We start from the raw sequence: 18145 nt of genomic DNA, 5'->3' as shown, positions 1-18145 counted from the left end.
TTTCCCAAGGGTAACAGGACAAATTGGACCCCAAAAGTTGTTGTCCAACTTGTCCTGAGAACGCTGATACCCCATATGTTGGGGGGAACCACTGTTTGGGTGCACGGCAGAGCTCGAAAGGGAAGGAGCGCCATTTGAAATGCAGACTTAGATGGATTGGTCTGCAGGCGTCATGTTGCATTTGCAGAGCCCCTGATGTCCCTAAACAGTAGAAACCCCCCACAAGTGACCCCATATTGGAAACTAGACCCCCAAAGGAACTTATCTAGATGTGTTGTGAGAGCTTTGAACCAACAAGTGTTTCACTACAGTTTATAACGCAGAGCTGTGAAAATAAAAAATATTTTTTTTCCACGAAAATGATATTTTATCCCCTATGTTTTTATTTTCCCAAGGGTAACAGGACAAATTGGACCCCAAAAGTTGTTGTCCAACTTGTCCTGAGAACGTTGATACCCCATATGTTGGGGGGAACCACTGTTTGGGCACACAGGAGAACTCGGAAGGGAAGGAGCCCTGTTTTACTTTTTCAAAGCAGAATTGGCTGGAATTGAGATCGGACGCCATGTCGCGTTTGGAGAGCCCCTGATGTGCCTAAACAGTGGAACCCTGGACATGGTGAATAATAAGCATATACTAGAAAATACAGATAATATGCACACTGTGTACGATACAAAATACAGTATATATGGTAATGGATGAGAAAATACACATATGTGTATAACCTGTAAAAAGTCTCACAAATATTTATAACAGCATGGTACAGCTCGCCTAGAACATGATGTCAAATATAAAAAAGTTTTCATTATATGGATACAGACATACATATGTTGCAACAGAATATGTACACAAAATCTCACAATATTGGATAGATAGATGGTAGAATCGATGCTAAATAATTAATGCTGCACACACATGACGCACCATAGGCTGATAAGCCTGATAACGTAGTAAAGTACCAAAGACAATAGGTGAGTTGCATAGATGTGATAAGCAAACCCCAAGATGTATACCGAACCCAATAGAGTTCTATAGCCACTAGGAGCGCACATATAGCAGGTAAAAAATGGCGAGACTGTGAGGCTAAACCCAAGTAACCCTATGCACAGAACATGACCATAACTACCTATCACCAGAGGTCCAGGGGGCAGGAGGCCCGACGCGTATCGCCACCTAGCGTGGCTTCGTCAGGAGCAAGTGCCTGTGTGGACGGTTAACTACTAATATATACAAATCCAAAGTGTACCTAATCGCCGGAAACTTCAAACAGCTGGAGAAGGAAACGGCATGGAGACCTCATGCACCCAGCTGGCGTCCCGGAAACCGGACATGACGCTCCTAAGCAGGCCACAGTGTGAGTACCAATATGGCCGTATGTGTAGTTACTGCGCATGCGCCCCCCACGTCTATGGGCGGCCAAACTGCGAGTACCAATATGGCCGCTCATGCGGCCACTGCGCATGCGTTGGGGCACATATATACACATCCAGTATTAGCTGATCAATAATAGAAGACTCCACAATTGGAGAAAGACGGCAAACTGCCATCATACCCTTCATTGACATACTGGAAACCAAAAAAGCGTGGCGCCACTATATAAATTAAAGTACAAAAAAGGTGGCCGTCCATATGGTTATTGCGCATGCGCCAAAAAACATGTCCGTAGCCGGCCAAAAGCGGATGCCAATAAGAACGCACATACGACTACTGCGCATGCGTAGAAGCACATAATGAAGTATCAACCATTGAACTAGAAAAAGCTAGTGTAACCATAGGGATGAGTCCACCGTATACAAAATGCTGAATAATGGTGAGCATAACTCACGGTACACAGGAGAGCCAAATCCCAATATCCCTATGCACATACATACAATAATGACCCTACATTGTAGCCCATAAATAAGTATAAACACCATATCAACTCAAAGGTACACATGGTACGGCTAGTAGATATATATATATGGGAAAGAAATCCCATAGTATATAAAAAGTCTGTACAGACAAAAAAGAACACTGACTAGTAACGGCGTATATATTTCTTCTCAACAAAATGGAACAAAATGCAAGGAGATGGACAAAAAAAAAAAAAAAATGTATATGAAAGATGGCTCCAAAAGTTCAATCACCCCCTGACACATGTTATTAACCCTATGTTCTAGAAAAGAGTCATTCATGGAAACGATTGATTGTGTATATATGAAATTACCATGAAGCATTCACATATAATTTATTCAGACCCCCTATCAGGTGGGTCAAAATATCCATAGTCTGCTATACAATTCCCATAATGTTGAAAACCTACATTAGACCCTAGACTCATTTATGTAATGTCAGAAGTTGTATTAGAAAACAGCCAAACCCCAAAATGGGGAGAATGGATTTAACAGGTATGGGATCATTTCCGTCACAGCACCAAAAAATGGCTAAGTTAAATACCAAAAATACAGAACAAATAGACCGATTTCAGATTAACAGATATTCAAAAATAGGCGAGCTGTTACCAATACTACTACATGGATATCATAGTCTGGAGTCATAACTGGCATATTATAACCATATGACCCACACAAAAGATATGTCACAAGCAGGTACTATGTATCCATGTTATTCTACAAGAGATGGTACAGAAGGCTGTGCTCAAACAGATATAGATTCAAACAAATTGCTGTTTACTGTCCTCAAAGTTGTTTGTAGAAGCCCGTGAATAAGATTTCTTCATTAAGGCCCAAAGGGGCAGTACTCCTCAAGTTGAAAATCCATTTGGTTTCACATCGTAAGAGGCGATGGAGAATATCCCCACCCCTAATGTTGAGATGTATACCTTCTAATCCCATAACTTTAAAACTAGAAACTTTGCAGCGATGGTGGTCCAAGAAATGTGCTGCTACAGAAGATAATGTCTTGTTTTTCTCTCGATCCCTGGCGGCCGTGGAGATGTTTGACAAATGTTGCTGCATTCTTCTCTTCAGTGGTTGTGTAGTCTGGCCCACATAGATCTTGGGGCAATTGCAAACAATTGCATATACCAGATTCCGCGATTTGCAGTTGAAGTATTCCTTAGGGCGAATCTGGAAGGGAAGAGTAGAAACGGAATAACCATCCTGGGAGATCATGAACTGACAGATGTTGCAATTGCCACCAGGGTAAGAGCCAAAAATTCTGGTGCCCTGATTAAGTCTGGTAGTCGGTCTTTGGTAATGGCTATGACACAGATCATCCCTCAAATTCTTGGCTCTTCTAGCCACCAAACAAGGTGAATTGGATACTATGGGAAGAATCCTCTTATCACTCAATAGGATATCCCAGTTCCTACCCAAAAGATTGCGTACATCTGCCCACTGGTTGTTGTACGTGGTGATAAGGGCCAAGGGTCGAGTGGAATCACGTACCTTTTTGTCAAAAAGTTTTTTGCGATTTTGCTGTGATGCATGACGAAAAGAATCCGAGATTAGTTTATGAGGATATCCCCTTTGTTTAAACCGGTTGGACAAATCTCTTGCTTGATGTGTAAATTCGGTATCCGTACTGCAGTTTCTTCGCAAACGTAAAAATTGGCCCTTAGGGATCCCTTTTCGCAGATGATATGGATGGAAACTGGTAAAATGAAGAAGACTGTTAGTAGCAGTCGTTTTGCGATATAATGCACATGAAATTTTTGAATCCATCACAGAAAGTTTCAGATCAAGGAAGTCAATAGAGGTAGTCGAGATCACCGATGTGAGCCTGATGTTCAAATTATTGGTGTTAAGATCATTGATAAATTGATTACAGTCCTCCAGGGAACCAGTCCATATCATCAGGATATCATCTATATAGCGCTGCCAGGTACATGCCATGGTGCCAAATAAAGGATGTAAAAATACTGTTGTCTCCTCCCACCAACCAAGAAAAAGGTTGGCATAGGAAGGAGCACAACGGGCACCCATGGCAGTACCGGACAGCTGCCTAAAGAATTTTCTGTCGAAGACAAAGTAATTTTTGTCCAGAATGAAATACAACAGACTAAGGATGAACCTGTCATGTTCCGTAATGCCCCCTGTAGATTTTGCCAAAAAATATGTGACTGCATGGATACCTGCCGAATGTGCGATGCTGGTGTATAAAGCTTCTACATCCATGCTGATAAGAAGTACATCCTTAGGCACCACGCAGTCTTCAATCAATTGTAATAGGTGGGTAGAATCCCTGGTATAAGATTTCAAAGACGTGACCAACGGCTGTAAAAAATTATCAACATAAATACACGGGCGTTCAAAAATACTTCCAATCCCTGAAACAATAGGCCTACCAGGGGGTTCAACAAGGGATTTGTGTACTTTCGGTAATGCATAAAATGTTGGTACAACAGGGGTAGATTTTGTGAGAAAATCAGCTTCCTTTTTGGTGATTGTGTTGTTATCCAAAGCTGAATAGATGATCTCTTCAAGTTGATTTTTGAAAAAGCTGGTTGGATCTGCAGGTAACACCGTATAGCATTGACCGTTGCTCAATTGTCTTGTGATCTCTTTGAGATATAGCTTATGAGGCCACAAGACTACATTGCCCCCTTTATCTGCTTCACGTATCACGAATTCCTTGTTCTTCTTCAAGTTTTGTAAAGCCCTATTTTCATCCTTACTAATGTTATTATATTTATGTGGATCTAATTTCAATTTTTCAATGTCACGACAAGCTTTGTCAAAGAAAATCTGGACCGCCGGGAACAATGAAAAAGAAGGGGTTGCCTGTGATGGAAGACGTCGGGTGAAATTACCTTGCGATGGTGAGCCTTCATTCTCTTGTAATAACTCCAGCAGGTCTCGAAAAACTTGTCTCTCATTATCAGAGAAGGTATCGAGAACAGACGGTTGGTGGTAGAGGAGCTTGAAGGTGAGCTGGCGACAAAAGAGGTACAGGTCTTTAACCAAAATAAACTTATTCAAGCAATTCATGGGTGAAAAGGAGAGACCCCTGGATAACACCTTTTGTTCAGAGTCAGATAACACATATGAAGAAAGATTAATAATTTGTAAGTTACCTGCTTCAGTGGTATGAATCATATTGTCATTTATCTCCTCCTGTTGAATCTGGTCTCTCTCTTGTATGTCGGTGACCAATTCTTGTATCCCCTGCCCTTCCTTTTGTTTTGTCCTTGTCCTCCTACGGCTCCTCCGATTGCGCCTTCTGTGTCGCTGATGTCTGAAGATAAAAAATCGCTGGACGACATTTCTTGGCCATTTTGGCTCTCCGATACTCCAGTGGAATCCCCCATAAGCGGTCTTCTATTTCCACGGTGTGACCATCTATAAGCTTTCCCACTGGTGTAGTCAGATTTATCCCTGTAGAATTTGTTCCTTTTTACGGGAAATGATCTCCTTCTCAAAAATATCAATCTGGTTCTTTAACTTCAACTGAAAAGGGCTTACCAAGGTGTCTTTATCAAAATCACCCAATTTATTTTCACAAGTTTTAATCTCAGTCTTAATCTTGTTGAGAAGGATCTGGTCATGTTCAATCAGCATATCCAACAAAATCGTGGAACATTTAGCTAAACCGGCCTCCCAAGTACTTTGAAATTCAGGGGTGGCTTCCCAAGCTGGAAAAATCTGGATCCGCAAGCCACGTGGTACAAGATTAGCTTTTTTATATTCCTCCAGACTCTTTATGTTCCACCATGTCTTTGTCAAAGATTTATGCAAACCCAAAATCTTGAAGGATAAGCTATGAAATTCCACATCCTTACTAGCTACTCCAGCTACAGTGCTAGAATCCTTATCAAAAAGGCCCAAGGCCCTATTGCTCCATGCCGTTTCTCTACTGGAAAGATCCATTGTAGGTACAGTGAATAAACAAACAAGTATTCAGTATATAACAGACTCCAATAGTCTAAACAATCCTACGAACGTGCCACAACTCCAGAAAAGGAGGGGAACTAGCACCTCCCAAAGAATGCAATTACACAAAGAGGGTGGAGGGCACCATCCATCTACAAATAAATTGCAGGAATGAAAAAAAAGGGGGTCAACCCAAACTCGACAATCTAAGTACAATTACAAAAGAAGAGAGGCAGCGTCAAGTTATAGAACGGGGACCACCACTTATAATAAAGGTTTAATTTATTAGTCAACCAACAAACCACATAAACACCAACAATAAAAACATTTAAAAACTCAACTCAAGTGAGTCCTGGGTACCAAAAAAGGAACCACCACCCCTGGACATGGTGAATAATAAGCATATACTAGAAAATACAGATAATATGCACACTGTGTACGATACAAAATACAGTATATATGGTAATGGATGAGAAAATACACATATGTGTATAACCTGTAAAAAGTCTCACAAATATTTATAACAGCATGGTACAGCTCGCCTAGAACATGATGTCAAATATAAAAAAGTTTTCATTATATGGATACAGACATACATATGTTGCAACAGAATATGTACACAAAATCTCACAATATTGGATAGATAGATGGTAGAATCGATGCTAAATAATTAATGCTGCACACACATGACGCACCATAGGCTGTTAAGCCTGATAACGTAGTAAAGTACCAAAGACAATAGGTGAGTTGCATAGATGTGATAAGCAAACCCCAAGATGTATACCGAACCCAATAGAGTTCTATAGCCACTAGGAGCGCACATATAGCAGGTAAAAAATGGCGAGACTGTGAGGCTAAACCCAAGTAACCCTATGCAGAGAACATGACCATAACTACCTATCACCAGAGGTCCAGGGGGCAGGAGGTCCGACGCGTATCGCCACCTAGCGTGGCTTCATCAGGAGCAAGTGCCTGTGTGGACGGTTAACTACTAATATATACAAATCCAAAGTGTACCTAATCGCCGGAAACTTCAAACAGCTGGAGAAGGAAACGGCATGGAGACCTCATGCACCCAGCTGGCGTCCCGGAAACCGGACATGACGCTCCTAAGCAGACCACAGTGTGAGTACCAATATGGTACCCAGGACTCACTTGAGTTGAGTTTTTAAATGTTTTTATTGTTGGTGTTTATGTGGTTTGTTGGTTGACTAATAAATTAAACCTTTATTATAAGTGGTGGTCCCCGTTCTATAACTTGACGCTGCCTCTCTTCTTTTGTAATTGTACTTAGATTGTCGAGTTTGGGTTGACCCCCTTTTTTTTCATTCCTGCAATTTATTTGTAGATGGATGGTGCCCTCCACCCTCTTTGTGTAAACAGTGGAACCCCCCAATTATAACTGAAACCCTAACCCCAACCCTAACCCTAGCCCTAACCCTAACCCTAGCCCTAGCCCAAACCCTAGCCCTAACCCTAGCCCTAACCCTAGCCCTAACCCTAGCCCTAGCCCTAACCCTAGCCCTAACCCTAGCACTAATGGGAAAATGGAAATAAATACATTTTTTTACATTTTATTATTTTTCCCTAACTAAGGGGGTGATGAAGGGGGGTTTGATTTACTTTTATAGCGTTTTTTTGGCGGATTTTTATGTTTGGCAGCTGTCACACACTAAAAGACGCTTTTTATTGCAAAAAATAGTTTTTGCATCACCACATTTTGAGAGCTATAATTTATCCATATTTTGGCCCACAGAGTCATAAGAGGTCTTGTTTTTTGCGGGACGAGTTGACGTTTTTATTGGTAACATTTTCGGGCAGATGACATTTTTTGATCGCTTTTTATTCCGATTTTTGGGAGGCGGAATGAACAAAAACCAGCAATTCCTGAATTTCTTTTAGGGGGGGCGTTTATACCGTTCCACGTGTGGTAAAATGGATAAAGCAGTTTTATTCTTCGGGTCAGTACGATTACAGCGATACCTCATTTATGTAATTTTTTTAATGTTTTGGCGCTTTTACACAATAAAAACTATTTTATATAAAAAAATAATTGTTTTTGCATCGCATTATTCTGAGAGCTATAACTTTTTTATTTTTCTGCTGATGATGCTGTATGGCGGCTTTTTTTTTGCGGGACAAGATGACGTTTTCAGAGGTACCATGGTTATTTATATCCGTTGTTTTGATCGTGTGTTATTCCACTTTTTGTTCGACTGTATGATAATAAAGCGTTGTTTTTTGCCTTGTTTTTTTTTTTTTTTTGCGGTGTTCACTGAAGGGGTTAACTAGTGGGACAGTTTTATAGAGCGGGTCGTTACGGACGCGGCGATACCAAATATGTGTACATTTATTGTTTTTTTTTTTTTTACATAAATAAATGGATTTATTGGGAAATGTTTTTTTGTTTTTTTGGGGGGGGATTTTTTTTTATTTTTTTTTACACATTCTATTTTTTTTTTTTTAACTTTCTAACATTGTCCCAGGGTGGGAAATCTCTGTATTAGATCAGATCGTTGATCTGACACTGTGCATAGCACACTGTCAGATCAACGATCTGACATGCAGTTTAGCTGGCTTTCCAGCGCCTGCTCTCAGCAGGCGCCGGCTAGCCAGGTCACTTCATGACCCGGAAGGAGTCCGGCGGCCATCTTGGATCCGGGGACTCCTTCCGGGTCACCGGAGCAACGCGATCTCATTGCGTTGCTCCGGTGGGAGAGCGCAGGGAGCCCCCGTCCCTGCGCGATCCCCCTCTATGCCGCTGTCACTACTGACAGCGGCATCAGAGGGGTTAAATGCCCGCGATCGGCGATAGCGCCGATCGTGGGCATTGCTGCGGGGTGTCAGCTGTCATATACAGCTGACCCCCGCACCCGATCACCGCGGCGCTCAGCGCGAGACCGCGGTGATCGGTGCGCCGTACTAGTACTGCTGCTGGCACTAATGCAGTGCCGGCAGCGCAGTACTAGTACGGCGCATGTCGCGAAGGGGTTAAAGGGGCCCACTGAGGCTCTTTCGCCTGGGACCAATGAAAACCTGGAGCCAGCTCTGCTCTTGAGGATTGAGGGTAACTGTCAGGGTTCACAGTTTCCCCTTCACAGGTGTCAATTCTAAAGCATCGGACCCCCTCCCGGAGGCTCAACTGCAGACTTGTTCCACTTAAATTTAAGCAGCTCACGGGTATGAGTCCTTGATGTATGGTGGCTAGGGTATGGACAACCAGCAATCCTAGGGTAGTTTCCTCTTTTTCCATAGAGTCGATCTGTACCTCTATTACTTCCAAGAACACATGGGGCCGCATCGGCATAGTGAGTATGGTCTGTGCCACTGGTAAGGTAACTGTAGCCTCCGGTGGTACCACCACCTTACTGAGATACTGGGAGGCAAATGTTGACTTTTTAATCTGGCTGACCCATACAAGCTGTTGAAACACTCTGGGATTGGGAAAATTCAGTATCAATACCAAATTTATATAGTTCAAGCCATGTTTTACTACGTTTAAAAAAATAAAAGTTGATAAAAACTGGGTTTGTTTTGGCAAATTCAGAGACCCAGTACTTTTTTATTCTACAGTAAATGGGAGAGCTCTGAGGGTTTTAACTTGTGTGATGAGCTACAGTTTAAATTAATACCTCTTTGTACCTAAGATTTGATTACTTATTACATTTTTTTTGCAGATGTGAGGATCATGTTTTGCTTTCTAATTTTGATGGAGGATGTGTTTCATGTGCTTCATGGGATGACAGAGAGAGACTTGACCTCTTTCCAATCTCTTAAACGTCGTTAATGGTTAACCCCTTTATGACCTATGAAGTATAGGTATGTCATAGGTCACCTCCCTCTCTTTGATATAGGCTCGGACGCTGAGCCCACATCTTTTCAGGCATATGAAAGCTCATCTAACCAGCTACCATGGGCCCCTAACAGCTGAGGGTGGAATCACGATCCACCTGTGGCTGTTAACATATTAAATGCTCCTGTCAATCTCTGATAGAGGCATTTAACATGAGCACGCCAGAAGCGAGTGACAAACCACACCCATTGGCTCCTCTGTCACCACATGATTGCAAGGCACCGATGGGTTTGTATGACAACCGGGGGTCTACTGGAGACCCCTGTACTTGTCATTGCAGATCTGCTATGAGCGCCACACCATAGCCATCGTTCTTTGCAAATGATCATTTCTGCGACACATAGCAGGGCTTCAGCCCAGCTACATGTAGCACATGTCATCAGTAGATCAAAACTTCAAGTCTCCTAAGAAGACTATTGAAGCAAGTAAAAAGTGTAAAAAAAGCTTTTCAAAATATAAAAAAAATACAAATATAAAAGTTCCAATCATTCCCTTTTGCCCCATTCAAAATAAAATAAAAAAACAACAACGCACATTTGGTATCGCTGCGTTCAGAAATGCCCGATCTTTCAAAATATTTAAAAAAATTGAAACTCCAGAATTATATTTTTTGTTTTCCGCAAAATTGCAATAACATGCAATCAAAGCATTGCATTTATCCCAAAATAGCAGCAATAAAAATGTCAGCTTGGCGCTCAAAACATAAGCCTTGAACCAGCTCCCTAAAAATGTAGACACTACAGGTCTTGGAAAATGGCACCATTCTTCTTTTACAAACTTGGAATTTTTTTCACCACTTAAATAAAAAAGAACCTATATACTGTACATATATACATGTTTGACATCTGCAAACTCATAATGACCTAGGGAGTCATAGTGGCATGTCAGTTTTACTATTGAGTGAACATGGGAGAAAATAATAGAATGGTACTTTTTTTTGCAATTTCACCACACTTGGAATTTTTTCACCATTTTCCAGTATAACATATGGTAACACCAATTCTGTTGTTCAACAGAACAACTTGTCCTGCAAAAGACAAACTCTCACATGGCCTTATTGATGGAAAAATAAAAAAAAGTTAAGGCTCTGGGAAGAAGGGGATGAAAAAACTAAATCACAAAAATGGAAAATCCCAAGGTGGTGAAGGGGTTAAACTGCCATATTATAGGAAAACTACCACAATATAAGCTAGTTCAGAAAGTATTAGTTGCAGGCACATGTAGCCGCCACAAAAGAGAGCAGGCTTAGATCATGAGTCCTATTTATACAACTCATTCACAACATATATAGCAGACATCTTCATGCAATTAAAGCACGATAATAGTGGAATGCACGTCTTCTGATTCAGCATCGAGTAATAGCATTTTATATGTCTGTGGCTGCCACTAGAGGAAGCTCACTTGTCTAAGTATTTTTACAGCTCACATTGATTAAACACCATGTATTCAGATCCTCATAACTGCCTTAGAAACAAATTTATTATTTGAGTCAGTATGAGACATTTACTTAAGACCAGTATTTTTACACTAGTCTTTCTTTAAGAAAATGCACCAGAGTACAATTTGAAACCTATTACTTTAATTTCTTTAATGACTGAGTTAAAAAGAAGGTGAAGTTGCAAAATCACAGTATTCGAGGTTGCCATACTAGCTCCCTCTTCTGGCAAATTTTGATAAATATGAAAAATGATCAAATGGTTATTCACATTTTATTAGATGTGTATAAAGGAGAGTGCATATAAAAAAGAAACAAAAAAAAAACCTTCTAGATTGCTTCCTTTTAAAATTCAACTGATGATTAAAATTGTATTTTTTATTGTTTACGGATTGTTGGCAGTGGTGGCAGAACATTCCCACAGGAAAATTGCCCACAGGAAAATTGCCTACATGGAAAATTGCCCACACGGAAATTTACCCACACAGAAAATTGCCCATAAGGATAATTGCCCACATAGAAAATTGCCAATTGCAGCATCACAAATCTTCAGATCTATGATATTTGAGGTGCAAGATGAGGATGTTAACATGATATGTGAAAATGCCCACAGAAAATTGCCCACAGACTGAATTATAAGTTAAATGCTCTGCAGAACAGGGGGATAGTATGCATGTATAAGTGAGATGCTCTGCAGGGCAGAAGAAGAATAAAGAATTATAGGTAAGATGCTCTGCAGGACAGAGAATAGCATAGAATTATAGGTTAAATGCTCTGCAGGACAGGGAGATAGTAAACATGTATACGTGAGATGCTCTGCAGGGCATACGAATAACATAGAATTATAGATGAGATGCTCTGTAGGACAGAGAATAGCAAAACTCTATAGGTTAAATGCTCTGCAGGACAGGGTGATAGTATGCAGGTATACGTGAGATGCTCCACCGGGCAGAAGAATAACATGTAATTATGGGTGAGATGCTCTGCAGGACAGAGAATAGCATAGATCTATAAGTTAAATGCTCTGCAGAACAGGGGGATAGTATGCAGGTATACATGAGATGCTCTGCAGGGCAGAAGAATAATGTAGAATTATAGATGAGATGCTCTGCAGGACAGAGAATAGCAAAGATCTATAGGTTAAATGCTCTGCAGGACAGGGGATAGTATGCATACATACGTGAGATGCTCTGCAGGGCAGGGCAGGAGAATAATATAAAGTTGTAGGTGAGATCCTCTGCAGCACAGAAGAATGTCGGCGAAAATTGCCCACACAGAAAACTACCCACAAGTTTGTTAAGAACAGTTTATTAAGCAGGTCTAATAACAATAACTTCAGTTTATTAAACAATCATTGCAAACATGCAAATAACTAGCCGCGGGTGATAGTCCTTGATTTCCATGGGCTCCATTGAAATACAATACAGCACAACACAGGCAGCAACGAAAATGCCGAATGGATTTCAACTCTGGACCCAGTTTACTTCTCCAGGTTCTACAGGTTTGGTTCACTCATCCCTAGTCTCAGAGTACGGATTCTGTGCTTAGGAGTAGTCATTCCACTGTGCTAACAATAATTCCACTCTCAGTGTGGTGTGTGTGGGCCTAGAGACCCTTATTCCACTCTCAGTGTGGTGTGTGTGGGCCTAGGGACCATTATTCAAATCCACTCTGCATTTTCTTCCATCATATGCCTGCCTACACCTGCAGTATATGTGTATGATACGTAACTAGTAGTGATGAGCGAGTGTACTCGTTGCTCAGGTTTTCCTGAGCACGCTCGGGTGACCTCCGAGTATTTGTTATTGCTCTGAGATATAGTTTTCATTGCCTCATTTGCATGATTTATGTCTTCCAGGTACTCTGAATACATGTGAGGAATGCCTGTTTGTTAGGGAACCCCCACATGTATTCAGCTTTCTGGAAGCCTTAAATCATGCAAATGAGGCAATGAAAACTATATCTCCGAGCAATAACAAATACTCGGAGGTCACCCGAGTGTGCTCGGGAAAACTCGAGCAACGAATATACTCGCTCATCACTAGTAACTACATAGGATCTGTTCACTCTTACTCTTGGTAGTCAAAAGTGGACTGGGAAGGAAGTGCAGGCACGAGATTCATTGCCACTGAAGTCAATGGTAGAGTGGCGCTGCAATGGCACTTCCGGCTCCTCTGACAGATTCTGACAGAATCTCACATTTCTGCGGTGCCATCTGGGCTTCCAGGACCAACTATCTCTGCCTGCAGCACCCTGCTTTTGTTGGGCTCCCACTGAGATATAATAATAATAATAATAATAATCTTTATTTATTTATATAGCGCTAACATATTCCGCAGCGCTTTACAGTTTGCACACATTATCATCACTGTCCCCGATGGGGGCTCACAATCTAGATTCCCTATCAGTATGTCTTTGGAATGTGGGAGGAAACCGGAGTGCCCGGAGGAAACCCACGCAAACACGGAGAGAACATACAAACTCTCATAATGTATTAGTTGTGACCTGCAGTCCCATGTAACTCCACAGATAATACAGTGATACTTTTGTGAGTATTGATAGCAGTGATGGCTCCTCTGGATCACACTGCTGCTGATTCTGCCTGTGCTGCTGTTCTGGGCTTGTGGGAGGAGTAAGGCAGAATCAGTGTGAGATGAGAGCAGACTAGATCTATATATTGCTGATAATGACAGACTGCTACAAACCACAGATCTTCAGCATTTTAGCAGTTTTGCACTAGGTCAACTGTAAATTTCAAGCGGATCACATATCATGTGAACATCCTAACCTTGCACCTCAAATATCATCGATCTGAAACTTTGTGATGCTGCAATTGGCAATTTTCTGTGTGGGCAATTTTCCATGTGGGCAAATATTCGTGTGGGCAATTTTTTTCCTGTGGGCATTTTTCGGTGTGGGGAATTTTCCGTGTGGGCAATTTTCCATGTGGGCAATTTTCTGTGTGGGCATTTTTCTTGTGGGCAATTTTCCAGTGGGGATTTTTCACAGAACCGTACGGCGCTTACAAGCTCTTTTCTTTGGCGCTTGCGAGCTCTATACTAAAGCGAGTGTGCTGTCAACTAACTTCAAAGTGTAGGAAATCCTACGATTATGCAGAGGCCTCATATGGTAGCATCGGAGTGCACATAGTTTAGCAGCAATGCAGCTGCAATGGTACAAACACTTTCATTAATTCTTCATATTTTCTGAACTGTAAAAATATATAAATTAAAAAAAAATTCAAAATACTAAATGCCTTTTTTTCTGCTTCACAAAAAAAATTATTTGCCACATTCATTTTAAACGTATTACTTCTGCCAGGCAAGAAACCACTAACCACTAGCCACAAATAAAAGTTGCCTGGGACCAAGTGTAACTAATAGGTGATCAACCACAAAACAAGAAGTCCTGGTTTTGGTCAAGCATCAATTAGTTATGCTCCATCCCCGGCTGCTACTTCCCAGCATTTATCTGTTGTGAAATCAGCTGCCTGCTCCAGAGAGAGCAATAAAATAAAGTGAAATCAAGTGAAGGGCTTGCTGGTAGCCTCCTCTGATACTAAGTAACTTCTGAAAAATAGAAAAAATAACATATACTGATTTATCTTGTAATTAAAATTAGCAATTAGAAACATTACAGACCACCACAGAACCTTTAATGTATCATGAAAAAATACTAGTGATCATACATATCATGAGAAAATTATGTAATTATAATGAACTATAATGCTTACATCGGATAATCGCTGTTATAGTAAACATTTTAATTTTTTGCATTCTATGTAAAGAATTCAGATTAAAATTGTAAACTAGTCCATGAGATTTTTGGCATAAGCAAGTATCAAATCTAAGTCAAGCAATAAGAAGTAAAATAGTAATGTAGAAATAGCAATGCTAACACTGCACAAATATATACATCTAGATGCACAGAATGTATTGTGTTTGCAAGATGGATAGTTTGCAGCATCATTACGTTTTCTGCATCATTAAATGATCATAATAATTTTCTAGTAAAAATAGCATTTAAAATCTAACCAAGAAAGACACAAAAAAAAAATCCACTTTCGGACACAGCAATTATTAAGTAACATGTCAGCCACAGATCAATAATGGGTTAATTCCATGTAAGCAAGTGAACATAGCATCAGATGAATGAATTCACCTCATTCCATGCTGTGTCATTTGGAGATGAGAACTTAGCATTGGCACCACTGCCTTCTATTTAATGTGTCCCTTAAGATTCCTTGGGAAAAAAAAAGGAGTCGCTCTGATGGAACTGCATTGCCTGTATGTGAAATGCAAGTGCAGAATTTTTTTTATCAGTCTAACCTTCTGTGTTGATACATGAATGCTGGTACCCACTAACAGGGATGCCAGATGATCAGTGCAGAAAGAAGGTCCCAAGGGAACGCATCATGTGGTTCTCTGCCCTGTGACGTCACTAGCAGATGGCATGGGTACCAGCTCTGGCAGTTGGCATCAATGTCACTTTTTTAGAGATCAATGAGATACACACATATCTAGACTCCTGGAGACAATGCGACACTCGGACTGACTCTGAAGGCGAAAAAAATGAAATCTGGATGGTGATTGAATAAGTCTGAAGGTAACAAACCTTTTTATGCTTTACTACATCATTTTCTGTATGTAATATTTACACGTTGAAGTTATTTGCTGGTATGTATTATTAGACTTCATTTACTCTCCATAATACCATGCTCTTTCTTTTCATCATCTCATGACACAGGGTGGTCATGTAGGTTAATCTGCATCAATATCATAGAACGCTTTCATAATTGCATAACGGAGGAATTGTGTCACTAATTGGTTGTTCGTTAAGGCACAAGGGGTATTCTTGTGCATTTCTCTGCATGCTGTCCTGTGGTCTGACTTTATATACAGATTTATTTTTCTGTTCGCACATTCACATAGACAATATTTTATTATAATATTTAGACAAATAGTGCCATATTGTTTCCAGGTAAGAAGCAAGCAAGAGATCCCAAAAACGCTAGCTATGTGCCACTCGTCATTTCCTTTCTGTTTTCCTCTACTATTCAAATAAGATCAGAAATAAGATAAGAATATTTACTCAAAAACACTTTTCTTGTAAAATATCAAGATTTGTTTTAAGGGAAAGATGGCTATTTATTTTTTTGTCTAAAATCTTTAAGTGTTTCCATGTGGAAATAACTTGTCTAAAAAAATCTGAACAATTTATGTGTGCAATGTAAAGCTATATGTCGGTAAATAAATAAAAAAACATAATAAAACATAATATGGTAATACCACAGATAAAAAATGTGATTTAATTTTTAATAATATTGTCTATATTTTTTCTGTGAAATTGGCTAGCTTTATTAGTAATATCTGTGACTATTGCTCTGTACTTTCAGGTGGTTTAATCCTAAACAGCAATGTTAACACTTCCATTTGATGAGTCTGTTGTGATGACGGAATCGCAGCTTTGTAGAAAGTATGTGCGGGAAAATGAGGAGCAAAGACCTGCAAAGAAAGTAGAAAGCTGTGCTAAACAGATAATGTCCCAAGGGAAAAATATCAAAAGAACTCCTGAAGAGGAAACAGAGCAGGAAGAAGAGGAGGAGGACAAGGAAGAAGAGGATGAAAATGGATTACCAAGGAGAAGGGGCCCAAGGAAAAAAAAGATGACCAAGGTCAGGATAGAAAGGATTAAAGTACGACGGGTAGAAGCCAATGCAAGAGAAAGGGGGAGAATGCATGGCCTAAATGATGCACTGGACAATTTAAGGAAAGTTGTGCCCTGCTATTCTAAGACACAAAAACTGTCTAAAATAGAAACTTTGAGGCTGGCCAAAAACTATATCTGGGCTCTTTCTGAGATCCTGCGTATTGGGAAGCGACCAGATCTGCTCACCTTTGTGCAAAACCTATGCAAAGGTTTGTCCCAGCCCACCACAAACTTGGTGGCTGGGTGCCTGCAGCTCAATGCCAGGAGTTTTCTCATGGGTCAGAGTGGCGAGGCAGTCCATCATTCAAGATCCCCATATACTTCTATTTACCCTCCATATCACAGCCCTGAGCTTAGCACCCCACCAGGTCATGGAAGCCTTGACAATTCCAAGACAGGAAAGCCGTACAATTACTGTAGTGCTTATGAATCTTTTTATGAAAGCACTTCTCCTGAGTGCACCAGTCCTCAGTTTGAAGGTCCCTTAAGCCCTCCCTCCATGAACTATAATGGAATATTTTCCCTGAAGCAAGAAGAGGCCTTGGACTATGGGAAAAATTACAATTATGGCATGCATTACTGTGCAGTGCCAGGCAGGGGTCCCCTCGGGCAGAGCTCCATGTTCAGGTTGCCTACAGACAGCCACTTCCCTTATGACTTCCATCTGCGCAGCCAGTCTCTCTCCATGCAAGATGAATTAAATGCAGTTTTTCATAATTAATGAGGAAAATGAATATAAACAGTGGTCATTCACCTCCCTCCCCCAATCTAATTAAGATAAAGCAGATGCTTGTTCACACAGTAATTGACACGGCTCGATTAAGGTATCACCACGGTCCCAAAAGTGTGTTTTAAACTTCCGTACTCTAGTTTATTTGTTTTTTTTGTTTTATATTTTTGTAAAAATCCAAATGTTATGCCATATTTAAAAGAGAACTTGTCACTCCTGATCCATTTATTAGTTGAATACTGTGATATCGCCCTGCACTAAAGCCGTGTTTTATGTTTATTTGTTAAGCAATCTGTTAAGATTACGTGCTAAAATAAAGAAATGTACACTACACCATTCCTATGTCTATATTAATTACACACAGACAATTCAAGGCAATTACATGGTAAGCCGTTTTCTGCCAGGATGGCCTGTAAAGGATTGAAAAGAAATGCCTCGCAGCCAGGCCTCATTGTCAACGAACAGATTAGTGACTACATAACAATGCAGAATTCAGGCTCATTAGGTCCCGAATGCGAAAGTTAAGCATGTACATGAAAAGTTCAAAATCAACGAAAATTGAGGCAATATTTTTTTAAGAATATCTGAGAAAGAAAAAAAAAACT

General features: G+C 40.5%; 1 protein-coding gene across 1 annotated transcript; it reads left to right on the top strand.

Moving 5' to 3' along the window:
* The first annotated feature begins 15406 nt into the window (after positions 1-15406).
* NEUROD6 (neuronal differentiation 6) lies at positions 15407-17871 on the top strand. Its single transcript, XM_069730309.1, has 2 exons — positions 15407-15706; positions 16497-17871. The coding sequence occupies exon 2, from the start codon at positions 16518-16520 to the stop codon at positions 17529-17531; it is 1014 nt and encodes a 337-aa protein (XP_069586410.1). The 5' UTR covers positions 15407-15706; positions 16497-16517; the 3' UTR covers positions 17532-17871.
* Positions 17872-18145: the final 274 nt, after the last annotated feature.

Source organism: Ranitomeya imitator, chromosome 6 (genome assembly GCF_032444005.1).
Source record: "Ranitomeya imitator isolate aRanImi1 chromosome 6, aRanImi1.pri, whole genome shotgun sequence".
In the NCBI taxonomy this organism is placed as follows: Eukaryota; Metazoa; Chordata; class Amphibia; order Anura; family Dendrobatidae; genus Ranitomeya; species Ranitomeya imitator.
The sequence above is the reverse complement of the archived record's forward strand: the minus strand, read 5'-3'. Positions and strand labels throughout refer to the sequence as shown.

What these genes read in the sequence shown, in the direction of transcription:
- NEUROD6 (XM_069730309.1), top strand. Translation starts at nt 16,518, where the DNA reads ATGTTAACACTTCCATTTGATGAGTCTGTTGTGATGACGGAATCGCAG.